A 24,592-nucleotide genomic window follows, 5' to 3' on the forward strand; every position below is an offset into this window, starting at 1 on the left:
AAAGTCAATCATGGTACTATTCACTTTACCATTTATTTTGTCTTGATCGTTAAAATTCAAAATTTTCAAGTCAGTTTCATTAGTTTTCCAAAAAATGAAAAGCATGCAATTCTTTCTCAGTTCACTTAAAGTTTCTTTAATGTTTGAGCAATTGTTATTTGTTATGTTAAAACGATATGATGCATGCCTGTTTGAAGATGTTTTTCGAATGACTAAATTTTTTGGATAATTAAAAGTATTTTCGACAAGATTTGACTAAAAAACTAAAGCTCTTTATGAGTTGTAAGCACATCGAAGAAGCTCGTAGTGCTTTCAAGAAATACCTAGGTTTTTATTCATATTGTGTTTGACGTGTTTTTAATAAAAGAGCTTTTGGTAAAAGCGCTTATGAATAAAAAAAATTTATACCGCTTTCAAAGTTTGTAGTGTTAAACGTAGATTGATCAAAACTGCTATTTATGGATAGATGATCAATACTTTAAAACCCTATTATTATTCAGTTCTTAAGCTCCCAAACCTAAATCCCTTCTACCATGCAATATGTCAAGGAATTAATTAACTTGGCTCCTGAAAAGACAAGGGATTCCTCCTAAATATGCTTTGTTACAAATTTATAGAATATCGTACTTCTGATCAGAATCGTTTATATTATAAAATATACTATAAAGATTATATCTGCAAAAAAAACCAATAAAATTGAGATCGTTTAGCCATCGAACTCTTTAAAAACAAGGGGTTGGATACGATAAAAAGCATTTTGAGCTATCTATTTATTTGTTACAATTGATTGACTAAATGACCTTATTTTAAACCTTTTTTATTTTTTATTTTTTGCAGAGATGATATTTGCAAAGTAATTTATTATATGGACGATTCCAATCTTAAACACAAAGTTTCGTAAATCATGAACAAAACACCTTAAAGAGGAGGTCCTCCTCAATCTTAAGGATCAAACTTTTTCTCTTAAATCAAATTGCACATGTGATGATTAATCCTTTTTTTTTTTTTAAGAAAATTGTTATTAGCACTCCAAAATTTTTATTTAACATTTCAAATTTTTTATATTTAAAAAAAAATACACTTATAAGAAGTACAAATTAAATTTTTTAAAATGCCTGTAACAATTTATTTTTTAAAAGGAATTTAAAATCAATCCGCCCCTTGTGAAGCCTGGCCTAGTTGGCTAGTACTACTCCATTATTTTTCGACAGATACTTCTAGATAGCCTTGTACTATTCTTTGCTTTCGGCCTCTATCATCCAAAAAAGTCTTAACTTTTGGTAATAGACTAATAGTAGTATGATTCGGAAATATCCCTACGTCCCAACTAATAATTTATCCTCGTTAATCATGATTAGTTTAAAACATTCTCTTTTCATTGGTATAATCATTACGGCTGTAGTTACGTTTTTAATCCAATAATTGCTCATTAAACATGGCAAGAACATGCCGCTGGTCTTGGGTCCCAAGACTGGCCAAATCGGCTGTGGACCATTTGGCTTCGCGGTAATATAGGGAAGTATGTGATCATATTTGGGTCGATAGACCCCCATCTTCCCTAGTTAATGTTTTGTACAACAATGGACTTCCATGCCCCCCTTAAATGTTTTTGGTAGTGTGAGAAAGGACGCTTTAGCATTAGATGCGGCATCATGGTTTCCTTGTACCTTCTTGCACTACTCTTCTTTAGTTTTTTCTTCTATTTGTTTGCCTCATTGTAGGCCTTCATGTAACCTTTTGGCATCTTTGTCTGGATAATACATTTCCAATTAACAAAAAAAAAAAATAAATAAATAAAATAACAAAGCGAAAGCTTCAATCTTATTTTGAAAATAATATATATCTCGCAACTGATTATATATCTTTCTGTGTTTAATTTTCTCATTATGTAATGTTAGAGAGATACACACGAGAATATACAAATAGAAATAGCTTGTAATCTCTTCTTATTCGGGCTAAGTCATTATTGCGAATAAATCTGCATTACATGCTTAATACCCTTTACTAAGTGTAACTTCGTTTTTCGATTTCACTGAGAGTTACAGTTGCCCATTTTTTCAGCTTAAAAAAGGGAAATTAATACCAATGCCCATTTTCAGCCAGCCAGAACCTTGATAGGGGCATGTCGACTGCAAATTGACATAATCTTGTGCTTGAATTATTTACTTCATAGCTCATTTGTTAGTCACAATCACATGACTCATATTGTTTTGCCAATAATGCAGTTTGGTGGGGACATTTTGCAGTGGCAGGAACAAGCACATTTAACTTATTCAGCAGCATATTCCATTAATCTCTGCATTGCTTCATGCAAGAATGAACTAACACATGCAATAATTAGGGAAAAATTTTCAGATTAATTAATTTTATAATCTAACATAAAAACGCTAACAGAAGAACTAATATTTTATACATAATTGTATCAAAATTTAAAAGTTAACAAATATCACAAGCCACTTAAGATCGAGTAAATCTTAGTTTCTGGCCTTCTGATATTATGCGACTTCAAAAATTAATAGGTCGGCAAGGAACTGGAGCAAAAGGGGTAGCAACCTCTCTCTTTCTCTTGGTCGTCGATGAAATTAATTCACGGGTAAAAACACAAGAAAAAATCATACCATGCATGCAGTTAGGTAGGTACATATGTTCCCTTCACATTACTTTGGACTGCCTTCAATTATAATCGTGAGTTTCACATCTCGTTTTACATTGTTTTCTTGTTTCCTTCGCTAATTTGTTAGTGTTTTGGTCACTTTTTGCCCTTCTTCTGCCTTTTTTCTATTGGCCTCTCATTTCACATAGCTTGCTTTCCCATTTATAACTTCTTTGCTCGTATGAACGATAGGGCCGTCAAAAAGATATTACAACAGGTTAACACATTCATAATAAAGTTACATCACAACTAAATATATCAATTGTATAGAAGATATATGTTGTATCTTCTATACATGTTGTATCCTTAATCATAATTGTGCAGAGTCGAAGTACCTAATTGTTTGGGCTCAATTTTATACTATTGGCCCGAGCAATTGAGGCCGTAGAATAAGTAGAATTTTGAGCCATTGGATTGAAAGAAGATTGAGATGATTGATTAATAATTTGTCTAGATATTATTATGATTTTAATAATCATGATGTTATCTGAGGAATTATTGAAAATTATTTTTAAAGTGCAGAGATATTTAAGGAGTCCAAAAAACCGAAATACTATCGGATCAAAAGATCGAAGATAAGGCTCAGTTTGGATTTTATCCTAATGCATGTTTTTTGGGTTGGCAAATAGATATTAATTGGCAGAAAGATTAATGCGTGCGTGGAGGAAAAGTTGAAATGAAGGAGGACTTCTCTCTCTGTTTATGCGAGTCCACTTGGGATATACCACATCAGGAGAAGCCACAAGTGCAGAGTCGTGCATGGTAATAACTGGCATCAGGATAGCATCGAATTTGTTTAGATTAGGTCACGGCATGATAATTCACTATTATTATGCATGGCACTTGGATTGGACCATTAGTTTGGATTGCCTCCAAATAATGGTAGGCGTTGATTGGTTTTAATGCAATTGCATGCATTATATCCACTGGAGCTGCATTATCATATTTTAAAAAAAAAAGGAAAAAATCCAAATCGATGGGATTTCATGCATTATCACATCCCAAAAAAAGTGGGAGTGCCTACATGAGGTATTATCTAATATTCTTAGGAATATTACTTCTGCACGCGGGATACTCACGGCAAGCAACAAGCAATGAAACGTACTGGCACTATAAATACAGAGGCAGTGGCAATGGAAGGACCTCGAATTCAACACACAACTGCCCTGCGCAAAACCTCTCAAACATCTTGAGATTTTTTATTTTTTATTTTTTTATTTTTTTATTTTCTTTTTCTCGCCGATACATTTTCAGTTTGGATAAACAGCACTGTGAAGGCAACCAGCGAACATCTTCAGTTTGGATAAACAACATTGTTGTCGTAGAATCAGCCGTTCCCGGAGCACCTTCAGTTTGGATAAACAGCACTGCGTCGAGGCCGACTGGTTATCTATCCAAGTCTCGGTCGAGAAGGATTTTCAAATCCTTATTGGCAGAGGTCATCTCATTAGCCTTCTGGGCAAAGTGAGGTGTTACCAGGTTACTACATTCGGCACCCTAAGAGCCGAATTTGATATTGAACTTCGCAGAACTAGCAGCCTTGTCTTCAGGCTCGAGAATCCAAAGGCCGAGATTTGTTCCTTCCTCGGCCGCAATCGCAAGATAAAGAAGTCAGCAACGCGCTCAACACAACATCAACAAATTTTACTCCTCGGCCGACGAGTTGGCACGCTTCACATTCAACCGAAGGACGTAGTTAGCTTATTAGTTATTCGGCATGCGCGCCGCGTATGCTTTGTAATTTTTAGGGTCAACACTAATACAGTCTAATGGAGAAAATTATCACTTTAGTTTTCATCGGTTTTTTCTTTTTGTTTATGTGTTTGTTTTTAATTTTTCTTTGAAGTTAGTTTGTTAGTTTGTTATATTTCCATTGATGACTTTGAATTAGGTAAAAAGGGAACCCAAATAGTTGCCGCTTAACATGCATCGGTTGAGAAGAGGAAGTACGCGCAGAAATTATAGAAAAGTCAGCAGTTCACTAGAGATTAGTGTCACACTTTGGCAGCTTATCTTTAAACAATTCCCTAAGTCCTGCTGCATAATTCAAGGAAGTGCAAATAATCTATGGAAAGTGATAATTTCTGAATTTCTTCCATCAAATTCATCCAATTATTTAATTTACGTATTTTGAAATTTAATTCAACCGTTAAAGTTATTATAACTTTTAAAATAATTCACTAATTATAGTCATTAAATTAAATTTCAAGAACCCTGATTAATTGATTATGTGAATTTGATGGAAAGAATTCGTGCAGAGGATCCCTTTCCATAATCTATGCCCCAATCACGTTTTCTTGTTTAGATTTTGCGTATCGCATGTGGGACATTAATTTTCTTTCAAGTTTTGGCCCGAATCAACTCGCATCCTCTAGATAATATGTGGATCCCACTTAACTTCCAAAGCTTACTGGATTTGTACCCATAAAAAATAGAAACTATGTCACGTTGGTCGACAAAACATTAGGTAATTTATACATACGAGTTTGAAAAGTACGAATGGTCATGTGCCTTAGTTTCCACGAAGTTGACAAAGATATATATAAAATCAGAAGTCCTTTATTTATAAAAAGAGATCATCTTCAGATCTCTTTTACTAAAATCATCAGATCTGGTAATTTGAATTTTTGAAATTTCATTCAACAACCCATTTGTTTTGATTCTTTAAAAATTATAATAATTTTTTACCGTCAGATGAAATTTTGACATCTCGAAACACCAAAGAAATAAAACTACAAAGAATGAATCTAGTACACAGATTGTTACACGGTGTCAACTAATTAGTACAACCTAACGTAAAGTAATAATTTTTCCAACTAATTATACATTTTATATGTAAACGACTAATTTCCGTACATTTATGTCCTTTCATGTCACACTTTATTGTTTTGTGATCTTTAGACTAAACAAATAAAAATAAATAAATAAACTAAAATAAAGAGCAACGTGTATAAGATGAAACGTAGTGTTAAAAAAAATAGTGTCACGCCTCTATAAATACGCAATCCTTTCACTCCCATTTCGCATTCTCAAGTCTCAACCTTTTCCGAGTCCAATCCCACTCCAAATTCCCAACTTTCCTTCAATGGCTAGAGCCTCAGTTATCTTGCTTCTTCTTCTTCCCATCTTCTACCTTGTTGGCACAGCCAAATCTGCATCCACCACAACTACTACAAACTTCATCGAAACCTCATGCAGGGCAACCACCTACCCACAAGTCTGCATCCAATCTCTCTCTTCCTACGCCACATCTATCCAGCAAAGCCCCCGCCAGCTGGCCCAGGCCTCCTTGTCCGTCAGCCTTACAAGAGCAAAGAGCGCGAAAACATTCGTGACCAAGTTGGCCAAGTTTAAGGGACTAAAATCCAGAGAGTACGGAGCCATCAAGGACTGCTTGGAAGAGATGGGGGACAGCGTGGACAGGCTGAGCAAGTCGGTGACGGAGCTGAAGGACATGGGGAAATCCAAGGGTCAGGATTTCTTGTGGCACATGAGCAATGTGGAGACTTGGGTCAGTGCTGCTTTGACTGATGATAATACGTGTCTTGATGGGTTCTCCGGGAAGGCCTTGAACGGCAAGATCAAATCCTCCGTTAGAGCTCAGGTGCTTAACGTTGCTCAGTGCACTAGTAATGCACTCGCCTTGTGCAACCGGTTTGCTGGCAAGAACTGATGAGCTACTGCGTTTTTGTTTTTTCTTTTTTTGAGAACTGTTGATGTTGTTTAGTTTTAATGTATAGTTTGGTATATTCAGTATGATATATAATATATATATATATATATATATATATATATATATATAAAGATATGTAAGATATGATCAAGTGCTTTGGATCTTCCATATGTGAAGCTATGCAGCCTGCTGCTTTTGGTGTCTATCTTTTGTAACTTATTTAAACCTGTTCTGGACAAGCTAGCCATAAGATCCTTGATTGAAGGGATAAATTGAACTTAGTACTAGTTTAGTTTGGCATAGCCGAAATTTAAAATAAAAGCAGGTATCAGGAAAAGTTGGGTTCTTTTTATTGACCGATAGACACTAAAATCAACTTTTTTGCGTAATTGACGGTGGAAAGAAGTCAAAAAACGGAAGCGGCTTAATATTTCATTTTTAAGTGACAAAAGGGATCCTTGATTAAAGGGAGATAACGGATTTATTATTACTAAATATCAACTAATTTTTACTTTTTATTTTGTACCTATATACCTTTACTCGTCGTGAGTCATGGCGGCGATGCAAGGCAATAATTAACAATATATATGTTTGGATGAGGACTGAGTAGAGAGTGGGTAGGAAAATAAATGAAATAGGATAAGTGTGAAAATGTTAAAGGGAGCAGACGGTGGTGGGGGGAGAGAGGCGGTGGGGTTGTTTGTCGGGACTCGCCAGTGGCGGTGAGCACGTGAGTGGGCGTAAGACCGCAGGCAGGTGAGAGCGGCGACCGGCGCCTGTCGAGGTTTCTTGTTGGCCTTGGATGACTGAAGACCACGTGAACGAGAACATGATTACCTGACCATGGACTATAAGCCTACAAGACCATTTCTAATCGAAGGTAAAAGGTCAAGTTTAGCCTTATATTTCGGTAAGAAATTATATTTTAATAAACAATGTCATATCATATTTTATACCATCTCAACAGAATGGGTCAAAAGATTATAAACCAAACATAATTTATTATTTTAGTTAAATTAATATAGTTAATTAAATTAAACTATCATATTAAAATAAAATTTTTGAACATATTAGAAAATTATTGAAGGGGTGATCATTTGAAAATTATTGAAAAAATTAAAGGAAAAGATTATTGGAAGAGAACAGAATGTAAATAATTGAAATAAAACGAGATAAGATAGTATGTAATGACGAAAAGTATGTGAGAAATAATGTATGAAAAAAATTCGTCCAAAAAAAAAAAGTGGGTTGGACTCATCGGGCTGGCTGGTTAGCTGGTTGGAAATGGCCAGCCCATTGGCCTGATTTGGTGGTTTTGGCCCGGTGAGACCCACAAATTCTTTGATCTAAACTTTAGTTGAAAACTATTTTTGTGTTATTTTTAACTATTTTTAACTTTATAATTTTTTAGCCGAATCGATCGGAGATGGTTTAAGCACAAATATTTGGCCCACGAATTGACTCCGTACTGTATAATATCGATTGCGTTGGGAAGCCACCAATGAAGATTTGGGGACCATTTTTTTCCTTTCTTAAATTATTTGTCAGTCTGTAATTTTATTGTAGCGTCTTCCCATGAGTGAAAGGGGTTATTTAGTTCAAGTCTTTGACTACACAATAATAAACAAATTCAGGTAAACTAACTCTTGGATTGGATCTATGTGTGATGCTACCCTAACAGCATCTCCGGAACTTTAGTCTTTTCCTAAAAAACAGTTTGCTTCTCGAAGCCGTAATCTATTCGTCCAGGTATCCACGCAAGTCGCGATGGGCATGGGCACCCATCACTTATCAGTTAATTATCATGGCACTGTTCAGTCAGGCCACACCGCCACGCCATACTGCAGGCATGTAAGATATTTCTGTTTGAATGGAATCAAATGAAAAAAAAAATTTACTTAAACCATGGCCTTGTGAAGTTGTGATACTCTTTTGTTTATAAGTATGATAAGGTTTTAAATTTGAATATTGTAAATAGCAAATTTGATATTAATTTATTTTTCTACCATTTAGTGTATTAGCATACCAATGTTATCAAAATTAATGAGTGAAAAAAATTCATGAATATTGTATTAATGATGTTTGGCTCTTCATGGTTCCAAACTTCCAAAATGATGTTCTGCAGGCACCAGGCAGCAGGATGCATGGGTGGGCAGTAGCGCTGATGAAATCAAACGATTTTGATTAATTTCACGAAAGTCATTTAACAGATTCTAAACTCCATTAGTAATAATTTCACAAGGTTGAAAGGACTTGAAATAATTAAGATTATGACCTTACTCATACATTCTCTCCATGTGATCACTCCCATACCTGTATTATTGTAGATTGTATCAATTTTCAATTCCATCTGAACAATAAGGTATATGTCCACATTAGTGACGATTTCCGCACTCATTATTATTTCTACATGTGTAACTTTTTACATTATTTTTTTTTATAAATTTCTAGATCGAAAAAATTACAAGTGAATCAAATGTAAGGAAAATGAGAAGTGCGTGATCAATCCAAAGTTTCTCTAAAAGAGATAATTTATTAAGTGTGAACCACATTTGTAAAAGAAAAAAAATCATACATGTGCTTGTAATTAAATAATTAAATTATCCTTCATATATATTATTAATTGATTTATGATTAAACCTAAACTTTGGTGAAAATTTAAAATGTTAATACTAAAAGAAAAATGTGATATCAATATCACATTCATTTGTCATCACATGTGTATATATAGCTAGCTGCTTTATTCATATATTTTTAAATTTTATTATTATTAAGGGGAGGAAGAAGGGTTCAAAACTATTACAATAATTTAGAAGAGGAAAAAATTTCGACCGCGGAACACATGGTTTGAAACCCAACACCTAATGTTTGTGTGTATAATTATAATTCATGTGCGCCTTCTGTTTAATTGTTCTTCCAAGCGAGCTATAGACTAAACGTAAAAACTACTTTAGTTGGGATTTGCTCCACCCCAACCTTCAAGATTATTACATGCATACTCGCATCCAACCCTAAATTAGCTAATTTATCAGCAACCTCATTTTCTTCTTCAAAAATATGAGACAAGGAAAACCATGTTTTGCAAAAGGGAAGAATTTTTTCAACAAATCTAAAGCTGCCAAAGGAGGAGAAAAAATACCGAAGAAAAGTAGGAGATCACACTGCAAGAGTCACTTTCGAACCACAAATTACATAATCCCGCGGCCAACTCCACAACAAAGATGAAGCATAAAACTCTGCATAGAAAAAAGTTTGAAACCCCAACTCTCAGTCTTAGAGGAACCACAACAATAAAAGAAGCAATATATTACTTAGTCAAAATTCCAAGAGAGATTAAAATTTGCTTATTTAAAATTTCGCGGACATAACCAGAATAAAAAACCCAAAACTGCCGAATACAAACCAATATAGAACAATATATACGTAAAAATGAAGAAGTCTTGCTTTCAAACCCGTCTTAGTGTATGTTCTCCATCTTCCATAGCCATATCTACCTCCAAACAAAACGAACATGTGTTCCTTTGTTATGTTTGACTTTTAATATAATATTGGTAAATTAGGAAATTAAAATTGGGTAATAACTATCCGTTCATTGTAACAATTGGCACGACGAGCGATCCATAATTGAAATAGAGAAATGATTTTTGCCCTCTTATTCTTCTTGCATACATTTTTGTTTATTTACATTTTTTCTTTGTTTTATTTGATTAAAGGCTAAAAAAAATATGTATGAAAATCTTTTCCTTAAACTATAACAAAGCATTAAGGCATGCTTGGAATCTTCATCCATTCTTCATTGTGAAAATCATTTTAAAAATGGACTATCTGGTGGTGTTGTTACATTAGTCTACTTTTTCGGAGATCGGGAAGACTCACAGAGGCATTTCAGCCTCTCCTTAGTCACCATTGTGTGATTCACCATCATTGTAACTCTCATGGGAACTGGAATGGGAATTAAATCTGTTCATTTTTTTTTTGTTCTGGTGATACACATGCATGGAAAGTATGTATACCGGAAATAAATTGTATAAGACAGCTGGGGAAATCCAAGTTCTATCGATCGAGATATTATGGCCTTATGGGTCATGAGATTGGATCTTCAACGTGCGGCTTAGCTTATTGGTTGCTCAAAAAATTATATTTCTCAAAGCTCGCCCTTAACATATTACATATAATAATAGTATTATACACACCACTCTTCCAGCAAATTACAGCAAAACCATTTCAAACAGCTTTTAATTACATAAACAACCACAACAGAAATTGTAACAATCTATAAACTATCATCAATATAAAGTTAAATACCAAAAAGAAAATAGATAGAGTCAAGGAATTGCAAGGGTGCTTTAATTAATTGCACTAGTAGCTGAGGCTGTCGATGAGCGACAGAGCATTGCTAGCTAACCTAGCAACATACACAATGCTATTGTTGATGGGGGTCTTAACCGCCGTGCTTACCTTCAGACCATCGAATCCATCAGTGCAAGTAACGTCGTCTGTGATGACGGCACTGGCCCAAGTCTTAATATCATCTAACTGAGCTTGCACCTCAGCACCCTTGACCCCCAAATTGTTCATTGAACTGACCGAATCTTTTAGCTCGTCGATGGATTCCTTAATATTTTCTAAGCAATCGTTAATGACCCCTTTCTCCGTTGGGGTTAGTCCTCCCCTCTTAGACAGTTTTGACACGGCAGAAGAGGCGTTTTTCGATGCTTGTAGGGTCACGGAGAGGGCATAGATGCAAAGCTTTCGAGGGTTAGATTTGACTTTGGAAGCGTACGAGGAAAGGGATTGGTAGCAAATAAGTGGGTATGTGGTTGAATTGCAGGCGGTTTTGACGTAGGTTTTGTAGGTTTGAGAGGAAGAGGAGGTTGCGACGGTTGTTTGCATGTTTGTCATGATGATGAGTAGAAGAATTGGGAGAAGAAATGTGAGAACATGGTGTGAGTTTGAAGTTGGGGTTGTGAAAGTTTGAGCACCCATTTTTGTTGTCTTGGATTGATGGGTTTGTGTGTGATGGGATGCCAATACAAATTTATAGGCACCTCTCAGGTGACTTTGAAACTCCAAGCGTTTTTTAAAATTAAATAAAATAAATAAAGTCCACGCTAGCCATTTTATAAATCCAAATTAGGGTACATGTTCATTCGCTAGCTTGAGGGTACATTTTAGATCTTGCAGTAGACCCATTAAAATAATAGAAATATGAAAGAGCTAATATAATGAAAAACACGACTGAAAACAATGGAAATATAAGCTCATACCATGTCATATCATTCTTCCACAATTTAGTTCAAGTATGTTTTTTGAATTTAGAAACATTTTATTTCAATCATGATTAGAGACATTTTTGTAATTTATAAGCATGTTTAGTCTTTTTAAAAACTCAAATTAATACACGTAACAAAAGCCTTATGTTAGTGTTCTGCGAGAATTGGTAACACGTGAATCATGTCAAAGTTCAAACCATGACCAATCAACAACCCAACGGAATGACCACGAACTTGACACTTTAGCTGACAAACAAAATGAGAGAAAATGTTGAGCGGGAATTTTTTATTTAGAAGAGTTGAGGGGGAAAATGAATTTTTATTAAAAGGTATATAATTAATCAGCCTTTTCTCTGGGAGGAGAAATGTTTTATTGTGATTGGAAATGAATAATATACCGTGTGTTTTTATGTAATTGGTGGAAAAATTTATTTTTTAAGTTATTAACTTTTCAACACACATATCTCACTTTTATAATGACATATGATGTATCATTTCGTATTCCGATCACACTGAAAAGTCTATCATCCGAAGGGACGACTCTGTTTTTAACTTTAATTCTAAGGAAAACTAATGAAAATGACTTGAAAACTTTGAGTTTTAACGATAATGACAAAATAAAGGGTAAAGTGAATAGTATCATGATTGATTTTTTTAGTGTAAAAATATAATATTTTTTTTTAAAAATAAACAGTACTGGAAGTTTTTCGTTAAAATTACGTGGCGGATGGGTGGACTTGCCGCTGCTTGCGTGAGGTTGAAGGTTGCTATGTGGAGCTACGATATGTGATGCCTACCCTGCCCAATCACATGTGGATCCTGATATGTGATGCCTACCCTACCCAATCGCATGTGGACACTCTGCATACTGCATACAGAGTCAAAACCCTACAAGACGAACGTGCGCGCATGACACATGGGGTCTGCATACTGCATGCAACGCATAGTAGACTAGCGCGAAACTCTGCTGGACGACCGGCGATGTTCCTGGGCGGTTGATGTGGAGGACCTGTGGATGTGGTCATTTACGTAAGCAACTGATCGATTAAAACTAGATATGGAGCATCCACCTCGATCAACGTGCAAAGCAACCGATCAAGTCTACCTGTTAATGCTAACTTCTCAATCACATGAGGATAATGTGTGCATCCCTCTTGTAATGTTAACTTCTCAATCGATAGTTAATGTTAATTTCACATTCTCTTACTTATAAATAACGTATTTCAACGTAAAAATTTCATAACAAAATCAATTAGTCTCTTAATCTTCATTTGAAAATTATTTCTACAAAAAATCATTCAAATCAGTAATTATTTAGTCTTTTACTCTTCATTTAAAGATTATCTTTACAAAATCAACATTTCATCATAAATGTGGTACTTGGTATATACACATTGATTTATTAATTTGATAATGACTGAATGATCATCGATTCGAATGATGTTTTTTAAGGATGATCTTCAAATGAAGATTGAGAGATTGATCAATTCTGAGTATGAAATTTCACATTGAAGATACGTTATTACAAGTGGAGGAATGAGCTCATCCTCAAAGAGGATGCAAGTATTATCATCACATGATTTATGAAAGAAATTAAGCAAGGATTTGTGTTTTTTTTCTTCCCATTATTGTGATGACCATCATTAATTATAAATTTTTTAATGAGGATTAGGGTAATGTTTCAATTCCCTTAATCGTTCCAAAAACAAAAGACAAGAAGCTTTTGCAGCCAAAAATAAACATAAAGGAAAATAAATTAAAGCACAAAACCCCTACCGCAACCTGTGCAAGAAAATAATTAAACAGAGAGTTCTTGACATAGAGGTCAGGTCCCTGACAACTTTGTACATATCATGTTTACCTCTTATTTTTCATGATTTTAGCTTTCTGCCTTTGGAAAAATATGTTCTTCAGAAAATTTCCGGTGATTGTTGCTTCTTGGACATTTTTGAAAGATGGCAAAAAATAATTAAATTAATATTCCCACTTTGCAGCACCATAATTTTCGAGTGAATTATTATTAACATACAATTAAGATTCCAGTTCCACAATTCATGTGTTTGTGTTTCCATTCCAATTATTTGGCCTCTGTTCCAAGTAACAACTGTACTTATAAAGTCCGGGTTTCTTATTCAGATAATTAATTTATATTTTAAGTCTTTTTTATATATTTATAATGCTATACCTTCTTTTTCTTTTCTATTATTTGAGTTTTGTTAAATCCTGATCGAATCTCCTTCTCTGGTATCAGGCTGTTTTTTTATATGCAGGTGATTAGAAGTTGGAGTCACTTCTATAGTTTTTGAGTGAACTTGGGCCACAATTGAGAAGATCCCTAAATTAATTACATCTATTTTCTTTATTTGGGCCACAAATTATTTTCTTTATTTCGTTCGTTGCATGTTTTTGGACTTTGCATAATCTAAATTTGTATTGAAATAAGCGGCTGCACCTTTTATTAAGTTAGTTATTACATACTCGTATTCTAGAGGACATTTTTTAAGTTTGATTTCTAAATCACACGATGATTTTCAGAACAAGCTGAAAAACGTTTATGAGTCTTTTCTGCCTCTAAAAAGTAGATTGTTGTAGCGAAGCCACTAATCAGTTCATTTTTTACTATGCATTTACAAAGTCACAACAAAGCTACAATATTAAATCAAAGCGAGCCAAATCTAAGTATAAACTCATTCATTATGAATATATATTTTCTTTGTTATATCTTTACTTGAATCCAATCTGAATTTTTTTTTAATTAGTTTGTACGAACCATGGCTAATTTCAAAGATGTCCTGATTTTAGCTTTATTGTTTGTTTATCTAGTGCCCCTCCCGCATGATTAATTTTGATATGTATCGATTGAAAGTTGTGATATTTTGTTATGAGTAACGTAAGGGAGATTAAATTTGTAGACAAAATTTAGTTTGCAAATTTTGTCTACAAATTATTCTTCCTAACATTACTCTTTCAATATGGGTAATGCTAGATTTGGATGATGTGGGTGATTGGATTATTACTCAAGTGTTGATTAACATGCTCATTTCTTATTGGTGATACATTATTTAGTTTGTAAATTTGTTATCCTTAGCATTATCCAATATGTATTCAGAGTAATGTTAGATAAGCCATTTCTTAGACACATTTGTAAACCATGTGATATGTCACAAATAAAAAATAAGCACATTAATCAATACTTAAGTAATAATCAAATCATCAACAACCACGTTACACAGTTTACAGTACTTAAATTGATGGTCTCGTCAACATTATCCATATATCAGCTGCTTATTATATCCATGTGGAGTTTGGACTCTTCCATGCATTAAATCTCTTTCAGAAGCGCTACGTTTAAGGAGAGAGATTTATCTGTATACCCGTCGACTCAAAATCTCAAGTTGCGGGAAGACAGCGCACATGTTGAATGCCTTCACCCACCAAGCAAGTTGGGATCGATTGATTACAATGATTTAGATAAGTTCGAGTAAGTCTCTTTGGATCACATTGCGTTGGAGTTTAGACCCCAATTGACCAAATTGCAGCAAGTTGATGAGAAACTGATGAGTCAATTTCATAGTATATATTTCATCTTATTTTTAGTATGTTTTAGTAATTATTTTGGTAGAATTTTGATACTTTGATTTATATTTTTAATATAGGACATCGGACTTCCTCTGGAGCAAACATGATTAAACGGATGAATTTTTGGAGTGATTCAAATTGGAAGACGTTCGTGTGTCTCTTGGCGTGTTCGTATCAAAATTTGGGATTTTTCGACTAAGTGGTTATTTTCTGGCGACGGAATAAAGGAGCAGTGCGTAGTACTGGAAAATAACGTTTTTGGGCTTAAATTGCGTTTTTGGAGCTTGAGAGGACCTCTGATGGGTTTGTGGCTTTCTGGAAAAGTGTTCAAAATATTCAAAACCTTAGATCCAGCTATATTGGGTCGATTTTGGAGCAGTTTAGGGGTCCAAAACGTGGTTGTTCAGATTTTAGGTGAATTTTACCATTTAATTTAGGGTTATGTTTCATATTTTATTTTAGTTTTTAGTTTCCTAGTTGGATTGGAAGACATTTTATTAGGAGAATTTAATTTCTGCTAGGTTAAATAAGCTTGGCCGGCTTCATTCTTTAAAAAATTTCTTCTCTGTGCGTTCTTGAAGAGAGGAATTTGGCCAAGCGTAGAGATTTTCAGACTTCTTCCATTCTAGGTGTTTTCAATCTTTTATTATTTCAATAAAGAACTTTATGATTTTTATTATGATTATGCGTAACTAATTCTCTTTTGCTAGGGTGAGGCCACAAGCCTTGGCAAGAATATGTAGTTTCTCTTCAATTTGCTTATGATTACATGCATGCAAGTTTTTGAATTATTAATCACTGGGTTAAACTATCTAATTGTCTTGATGCTTGATCACCATTAGGATGTTTAGACAAGTAATTTGATGCAATTTTGGTTAGAGGTCGGTCCCTAAAATTGACAAAGGCTTCTTGTGATTAATATGGGCAAGTTCACTTAAGATGAATACCACGTCTTGAGGGTTGCATGGTTTGTCAAAAGGTTTCACGGAACTTAATAAGTCATACATTTTTAGATTTGATCTGAATACCACAGACGGATTGCATGTTTGATAAACGCTCTATGTTGGGGGTCCAAGTAGGCATATATTAGGAAAATCTAACATTTGAAATATGCATGTATAAGTCATAAGTAATTGAGAGAACTATATAGGATTGTTAAGGTGACGGCGGAACCTTAGTGCTTTCTTAATTTGATTTCTACAAAACTGTTTCCTCCTTTTTCACCTTTAATATTGCAGATTAGTTTACTTTTATTAATAAATTCGTTTTAATTTAACTAGGTCATAAAATCAATCATCTCAGCTTTCTACTTTACAATAATTAATTGGAATTTCGTTTGCTTCAAATTATTTAATAATTTTTGTGGAGAACGATCTTGCGGGATCTGTTTATAATATAATAATCTTGTCATTCTTGCAAGTATTATAAGAATTTTTAACCATTTTGAGCGTGTGGTAAAATCCCTATCAGAAACCAACAAAACCAACTTTTAACTCGATATTATGTTAAATAATAGATGTATCTTTAGCTTTTGGGCCCAAAAAAGACTTTTCCATGTGCCTTTTAGAATTGGTTCTATAAATTAGTGTCATTCCCTTCCTACTCTCTTCACACTCTTCACCATAGTTTTACAGTGTTCTATATAGTTGAGCACATTACAGTGTTCTATATAGTTGAGCACATTCCTTGGCTCACAAGCTTTCTCAACCAACTCTAGCTAATAAGAGATTTTTCAGTGTGACCATCACAGGGGATGGTACACCACATATCGCTATATAAATGGTGAGACTTGTGTATTAAAAAGTTAATAATTTAAAAAATAAAATTTCTCACTACTTACATAAAAACACAAGATATATCATCCGTATTCTTGTTATAACTAAAAATTTCTCTTAACCAACCATTCAACTTATTACATCATCCAATCCTTGTTAACAATTTTGATGAGCTGGCATTGATGAGCTGTCAGTCTAACTATAGTCATCATAAGGTTCTAATAATTTACAAAGATTAGGACTGACAACTGACAAGGAAAGGGTAGCTCTGGAAGCCAAATTGGGCCCAAACTAGCACGTGAAGTCGGGTTCATCAAATTGGTTTCTGGCGGCTCTCGTATTCAGTTGATCAATTAAAATTTTAAATGATTTGAGATTGGAGAATTATATGCAATCTCATTAGTGAATATTTTACTTGCCATTCATAACCTTTTATTTATTGCATGATTAATTTTTTCTGGACTTTGCATAATCTAAACTTGTATTGGAATAACAGACTGCACCTTTTATTAAGTTAGATATTGGGAACGCGAGTCTATTCAAAGATAAATTTTTTGGGTAGGGCAACTCTTCGTAGATTCTCTTTCATCTCATGTTTTTGATATAACATTTTATAATCTTAGTACGAGAATTGATGTTAAATTGTAAGGTGATAAAAAATCTATAGAAAGTCTCACGTTTGAAAGAATTCTCTTAGCATTTTTCTAAAAAATAATCAAATGTGCGAGTTCCATTTTTGTCCCCATTTACTCCTACCTCCACCTTTTTGTTTTCGTTGCACTCCTATCTGCACTTTGATATGTGTATTACCCTCAACCATTTCACATGATTAATTTTGATATCTATCGATTGATAGTTGTAATATTTTGAGTAATGTTTAGTATATAAATTTTATTAGACTATATTTGTAAATTATGTGATGCGTTACTAACGAAAAATAAATATGTTAATAAGTATTTAAATAATAATTTAATTATCAACAACCACGCCATATGACTTACATATTATGGTTTAAATTGATAGTCTCCCTAACATTACCTATATATCTAAGAAAAATCTTCCTTTCGATATCCCTGTGGAGTCCGGACCCTTCCATGCATTAAACCCTGATCGCAAGTGCTACGTTTAAGGAGCGAGATTTATTTGTATACATGTCGACTGAAAGTCTCAAGTTGCGGGAAGACAGATGCAAATTATGGACAAGTTGAATGTCTTCACTCACTGATCAAGTTGGTTGGGATGAACTGATTACAATAATTTTGATAAGTTCGAGTAAGGCTCTTTTGGTTTCACGTTCCTTGGGGCGTTTGTTGCGCTGGACTATCTCGGACTGGATTAGCTTCAAGGACTAAGCTGGACTGGCTTAGACTAGACTAAACTGGACTAACTTAGTGAAGCGTTTGGTGCAGTATTGGACTAAGAAGCTGGATAATAACAAATTCTAATATTTTTTTTATTTAATATATAAATTATTAATATTTTATTATGATCTTATATTTTTCTCCATCTTTTCCTACCATTTCCGTCCCACTCTTCTCCTCTTCTCTCATCGTCCCACCCTCTCCCTCTTTTTTTCCCCTCAGACCTCTCAATTCATGTCTATTTCTCATTCCTGGTCAAACTCCTTATTGATTCCAGTCTCTATTTCTCTGTCATCCCTCCCTCTCTAGCTATGCGTTGTTCGAACGGAACCTCATGTCTCCAATTTTCCCGACGAGTTGCAGGTTTCCCGATGTGTTTTTTGGCCAACCCTCATTAAATTGGATGAAGTTAGCACCGCCAAAAAATTCATCACCATCCCTGGACCGAGATCTTAGCTTTGCATGCTCGAATTTTTCATGAATTTGAAGAAGCCCAAACAGGCCGAGACTTCCAGGCCATTTTCTGGCCACATTCGACCACATTTTGCCCTTGATTCAAGTAAAATTGTAATCTTGTCACTCCCAGCTTCAATTTGGTATATTTTATATGAAAGTTGGTTGTGAAATGGATCTGAAAGAGAGTCGGGAAGTTAATGATTGATCTAGGTGACCGGCGATGACGAGGAGTCTGTCGGGAGTGGTCGTTGAGCATGACAAGGACGAGAAATAGAGGATAGTCTTAACTAGTCCCATGGTTATTGGGGGGTCTCACTAAGACCTCTTAGTGAAGGGTTTTGTCCATGCTAGTCCCCTTTAGTCTCATTAATGTTAGTCCCAGCATGGAACAAACACAGTATTGGACTAATAGCTAGTCCAGTCCAGTCCAGTCCGAGTTAGTGAGGGCAAACAAACGCCCCCTTAGAGTTTAGACCCCAACTGACCAAGGTGCAGCAAGTTGATGAGAAACCAACAAAACCAACTTGCAACTCGATATTATGTTTAAAAAACAGATGTATCTCCAGCTTTTGGCACCCCACCACCCCCCCCCCCCCCCCCCCCCCCCCCCCCCCACAAAAAAAAAAAGGAGCTTTTCCATGTGCCTCTTAGAATTGGTTCTATAAATTAGTATCATTCCCTTCCTACTCTCTTCACTCTCTTCACTACTACTTCACTGCCTCCAAAATTCAAAGACAAAAGAGATGTCATCCTCATCTTCTAGCCATTTTGTCACATCTTTTCTCGTAGCACTTTTTATTAGTTGCTACATATTCTCTTCAACCTCAGCGGCTAGAGACCTTGCACAAAAAACCAACAATGAATTCGTGAAAACATCTTGCAGTGCAACAACCTACCCAAAGCTTTGCCTTACATCTCTTTCAAGCCATGCAACTGCAATCCAAACAAGCCCTAAACTTATGGCCAGCACAGCCCTCACCGTGACGCTTGCCTCCGCCAAATCAACCTCTACCATGATGTCAAAACTCTCCCAACGTCATGGCATGAAGCCTAGAGAAGTTGGAGCCATGAGGGACTGCATCGAAGAGTTAAGTGATTCGGTCGATGTGATTCAGAGGTCCATAGCTGAGATGGGCAACTTTAGGAGCTCGGATTTTCAGCTCATGATAAGTGATGTGCAAACTTGGGTTAGTGCTGCTTTGACGGATGAGACAACATGCTCCGATGGGTTTGGTGGAAATGGTATGAACGGTAATTTGAAGACTGTTGTGAGGGGCAGAGTTGTGAATATTGCACAATTGACTAGCAATGCCTTAGCTTTGATCAACAGATACGCCTCAGTTCATGGTTAAACCAGTCAACTAGTCTATTGTACTTGGATTATTTTTTAAAGAAGTAGATGACAGCAGTATATATTGTATGATAAGATAAGTTGCTACATTCGGTTTGTACGTGTGATTGTTACTTATTTTTTATTTGAGTGAATATACGTATCTCTACAAGTGTAGAGAAATTTGTCTTGTATTGTATAAATAAATTTATGGATTCAATTTTTATTAGATGGTGCAAATTTGCATATGCTAAAATACAAGGAAGTTTTGAAAAGTAGACAAATTTGGACATGTATTAAAGACTTTTAGTAAAATGTTTTGGGAGAGCTCGTACAGTAATTTTTTATGCCAAATATGCATTGCACAATGGCATTTCCATGTAGGATTTGACAAATTCTTTAATGTAATAAACCAACAGGTAGTTTTTCAGTTTCTTTAATTAAGTACTTGTACAGATTAAGGGAATTGCTTGCCTACAAACCCTTATGTTGATCTAACGTTTCAAAAAATGTTCATATGATAGAATTTCGGATAAATAAAAAACTTTCCGATAATGAGAAACCAAGGAGTGGAAAGGAAAGAAAGACCATTTTCTGTCATGGTAAAAAGATAGGCAACAAGAACACCCAATTGTGATGAGAAAATGAGAAAGATCGAACACGAACAAGCAGAAGGAATGAAGCTTTACAGAGAGGAGAAGAATGGAGAGGGATAATGATTATAACTTTTGTATTGCTCTTTCTGAATGAATTGTACAATCTGTTTTGCAATGTTTTATATAGTTGAGCACATTACTTAGCTCACAAGCTTTTTCAACCAACTTGAACTAACTCTTCAACTTATTACAATGATTGCATTACAATCCTTCTTAACAATTATGATGAGCCGCCAATGATAAGCTGTCAGTCAACTATAGTCGACACAAAATTCCAATAATTTACAAAGGTTAGGACCGACAAGGAAAAGGCAGATTTGGCAGCCATTTAATTATAACGTTATTCATGAAATTGAAATGTGGTACAAACTAACACAAGGTGAAGTCGGGTTCATCAACTTGGTTTCTGGAGGCTCTCATATGATTCAGTTGATCAATTTTAATGATTTGAGATTAGAGAATTATATGCAATCTTATTGGTGAATATTTACTTGCCATTCATAACCTTTTATTTATTGCATGATTGATTTTTAATGGACTTTGCATAATCTAGATTTGTATTGGAATAAGTGGCTGCACCTATTAAGTTAGATATAGGGAACAAGAGTCTACTCATCGATAAATTTTTGGACAAGGTGACTTGCCATAGACTCTTAGTCATCTCATTTTTTTGGTACAACATTTTATTATGTTGACACAAGAATTGACGTTAAACTGTGAGGTAAGAGATAGTCCACGAAGAATTCCACTTTAGAGAGAGTCCCCTTAATATTTCTCCAAAAAAGAATCAAATGCACCAGTTCCTTTTTTGTCCCCATTTACTCCTACCTCCACCTTTTTGTTTTGGTTGCACTCCTATACTTTGATATGTATATTGCCCTCAACCATCCCAATGATTAATTCTGATATCTATCGATTGATAGTTGTGATATTTTGATATATATCTAGAGTAATGTTAGGTATATCATTTTTTTAGACTACAATTATAAATTATGTGATGTGTCACCAATAAAAAATAAGTACGTTAATCAACATTTAAGTAATAACTTAATTGTAGTCTCCCTAACATTACCCATATATCTATGAAAAATCCATGTGGAGTCTGGACCCTTCCATGCATTAAATCTCGTTCGCAAGTGCTACGTTTAAGGAGAGAGTTGTTTGTATAGATGTCGACTGAAAATCTCAAGTTGCGGGAAGACGGATGCAAATTACGCACAAGTTGAATGCCTTCACTCACCGATCAAGTTGGGATCGATTGATTACAATGATTTAGACAAGTTCAAGGAAGGCTCTTTGGTTTCACATTGCTTTGGAGTTTAGACCCCAATTGAACCAATTGCAGCAAGTTGTGAGAAACCAACAAAACCAACTTGCAACTCGAAATTATGTTTAGGAAACAGATGTACCTGCCTCCAGCTTTTGGGACCGAAAAAAGACTTTTCCATGTGCTATTTAGAATTGGTGCTACTCCACTTCCTCCAAAATCAAAGACACAAAAGAGATGGCATTCTCATCTTCTAGCCATTTTGTCACATCTTTTCTCGTAGCACTTCTTATTAGTTGCTACATATTCTCTTCAACCTCAGCAGCAAGAGACCTTGCACAAAAAACCAACAATGAATTCATGAAAACATCTTGCAGTGCAACAACCTACCCAAAGCTTTGCCTTACTTCTCCTTCAAGACATTCAAGTGCAATTCAAACAAGCCCTAAACTTATGGCCAGCACAGCCCTCAGCGTGACCCTTGCCTCTGCCAAATCAACCTCTACCATGATGTCGAAGCTCTCCCAAAGTCATGGCATGAAGCCGAGAGAAGTCGGAGCCATGAGCGACTGCATCGAAGAGTTAAGTGATTCGGTCGATGCCATTCAGAGGTCCATAGCTGATGGGAACTTTAGGAGCTCGGATTTTCAGGTCATGATAAGTGATGTGCAAACTTGGGTTGGTGCTGCTTTGACGGATGAGACAACATGCTCCGATGGGTTTGGTGGAAATGGGATGAACGGTAATTTGAAGACTGTTGTGAGGGGCAGAGTTGTGAATATTGCATAATTGACTAGCAATGCCTTGGCTCTGATCAATAGATACGTCTTAGTTCATGGTTAAACTTTCAACTAGTTTACTGTACATAGATAAATTTTTAAAGAATTAGATGCTAGCAGTATATATTGTATGATAAGTTGCTACATTTGAACTGTACCATGTCTCTTATTTTTTTTGGGTGAATATCCGTATCTCTACAAATGTTGAGAAATTGGTCTTGTATTGTATAAATAAATTTATAAATAAATTTTTATTAGATGGTGCAAATTTTCGTATGCTAAAATACAAGGAAGTTTTGAAACGTAGACAAATTTTGACATGTATTAAAGACTTTTAGTAAAATGTTTTGGGAGAGCTCAAACACTAAATTAAGTAAAGGGGGCAAGAGATTTATTATCATCTCAATATTAAGGTTATATTAAAGCACCCCACCCCCCCCCCCCCCCCCCCCCCCCCCCCCCCGCGAACTCTTGAGTTAGTAGGGTACACCCACTTCTAATAGGTGCGTAGCAAATCACAATTGATGCTCATATTTATAAATAAATAAAAATCTTAAACAAAAAAAGCTTAGGAGCGTTTTTCTTTTTATATATACAAAGAACCTAAAAGTCTTTAATGTACTAGACCAGCAGTTTGTTTTTGGGTTTCTTTAATTAAGTAGAGGTATATATTAAGAGAATTGCTTGTAATACAAACCCTTATGTTTATCGAAGGCTTCAAATAATGTTCATATGATAGAAATTTCGATATATGAAACTTTTCGATAATGAGAAATTAAGGAATGGAAGGGAAAGAAAGACCAGAATACTTATGGACTTATTTGTGATTTGGGAGTTGGTGACAGGAAGCTTATCAGTTTGTCAAATTGAGGATGTCTGGTAGGTCAAGGTCCCAAGCTCATGGTTCTACTTTTTTGCTAGACATAGCACATTTTCTGCCATGGTATAAAGATAGTGAGAAGAACACCCAATTGTGCCAAGGTGAGATATATCATACAAAAAAGCTTTTAATTGCATTTGGATAAAATTCCAATAATTTACAAAGGTTAGGACCGACAAGGAAACAGCATCTTTGGCAGCCATTCATAACGTCGTTTTCATGCAATTGAAACGTGGTCCAAACTAGCACAAGGTGAAGCCGGGTTCATCAACTTAGTTTCTGGCGGCTCTCATATGATCCAGTTCCCAAGTCAATAAAGCTTCTTGTTTTGCGAAGGTCGGGGAGAACATATATAGTATGCAGTCTTATCTTTGTTTTGCAAAAGATGTTATTTTCACGACTCGAACCTATGATCTTTTGGTCACAAAGAAGCAACATTTCTGTTGCGTCAAGGCTCACCCTCTCTCATATGATTTAGTTGATCAAATAAAATTTTAAACGATTTGAGATCAGAGAATATATGCAATCTCACTGGTGAATATTTACTTGCCATTCATAACCTTTTATTTATAGCAACGATAACACTTCAAGGGTCTTAACAATCATAAACTTCATATGAATATAGCAGAAAGAAATCAGAAAATACAGAAGAACAATGAAGAAGAAGATGAAGAGAGAGAGAGAGAGAGAGAGAGAGAGAGAGGATAGAGAAAGGAATGATCTTTATTGCTCGTAACGGTAATGAGCTATTACACATAGGTTGCTATATATAGCAGCTTGCAAATGACGACTCAGCACTCACTCTCCCTTCTTTTAGCTCACTTAACCAACTAACTGATGTGTATCTAACTATAACTGATATGGCATGAAGGTGTATGCTAAGTTATAATACATCCTCTGTCATTATCCC

The 24,592-nt window shown here is 35.1% G+C and overlaps 1 protein-coding gene and 3 pseudogenes across 2 annotated transcripts; 3 read left to right on the forward strand and 1 right to left on the reverse strand.

Annotated features, from left to right (window-relative positions):
• Nucleotides 1–5,653: 5,653 nt before the first annotated feature.
• LOC137720498 (21 kDa protein) lies at nt 5,654–6,529 on the forward strand. The gene has a single exon (XM_068459573.2). It carries the CDS (start codon nt 5,739–5,741, stop codon nt 6,324–6,326), a length of 588 nt encoding a protein of 195 aa, XP_068315674.2. The 5' UTR covers nt 5,654–5,738; the 3' UTR covers nt 6,327–6,529.
• A 3,932-nt stretch (nt 6,530–10,461) lies between these two features.
• LOC137721149 (pectinesterase inhibitor 10 pseudogene) lies at nt 10,462–12,453 on the reverse strand (annotated as a pseudogene). Its single transcript, XR_015952285.1, has one exon. The product of XR_015952285.1 is annotated as a pectinesterase inhibitor 10 pseudogene (transcript).
• A 6,995-nt stretch (nt 12,454–19,448) lies between these two features.
• On the forward strand, nt 19,449–20,329 carry LOC137719412 (21 kDa protein pseudogene; annotated as a pseudogene).
• A 1,898-nt stretch (nt 20,330–22,227) lies between these two features.
• On the forward strand, nt 22,228–23,059 carry LOC137719566 (21 kDa protein pseudogene; annotated as a pseudogene).
• The last annotated feature ends 1,533 nt before the right edge of the window (nt 23,060–24,592 follow it).

The sequence above is a fragment of the Pyrus communis genome, chromosome 1 (genome assembly GCF_041283825.1).
Source record: "Pyrus communis isolate YQ-2024b chromosome 1, ASM4128382v1, whole genome shotgun sequence".
NCBI classification, from domain to species: domain Eukaryota; kingdom Viridiplantae; phylum Streptophyta; class Magnoliopsida; order Rosales; family Rosaceae; genus Pyrus; species Pyrus communis.

Bases quoted from the DNA above. Each gene is read 5' to 3' on its own strand.
- LOC137720498 (XM_068459573.2), top strand. From the start codon at position 5,739: ATGGCTAGAGCCTCAGTTATCTTGCTTCTTCTTCTTCCCATCTTCTAC.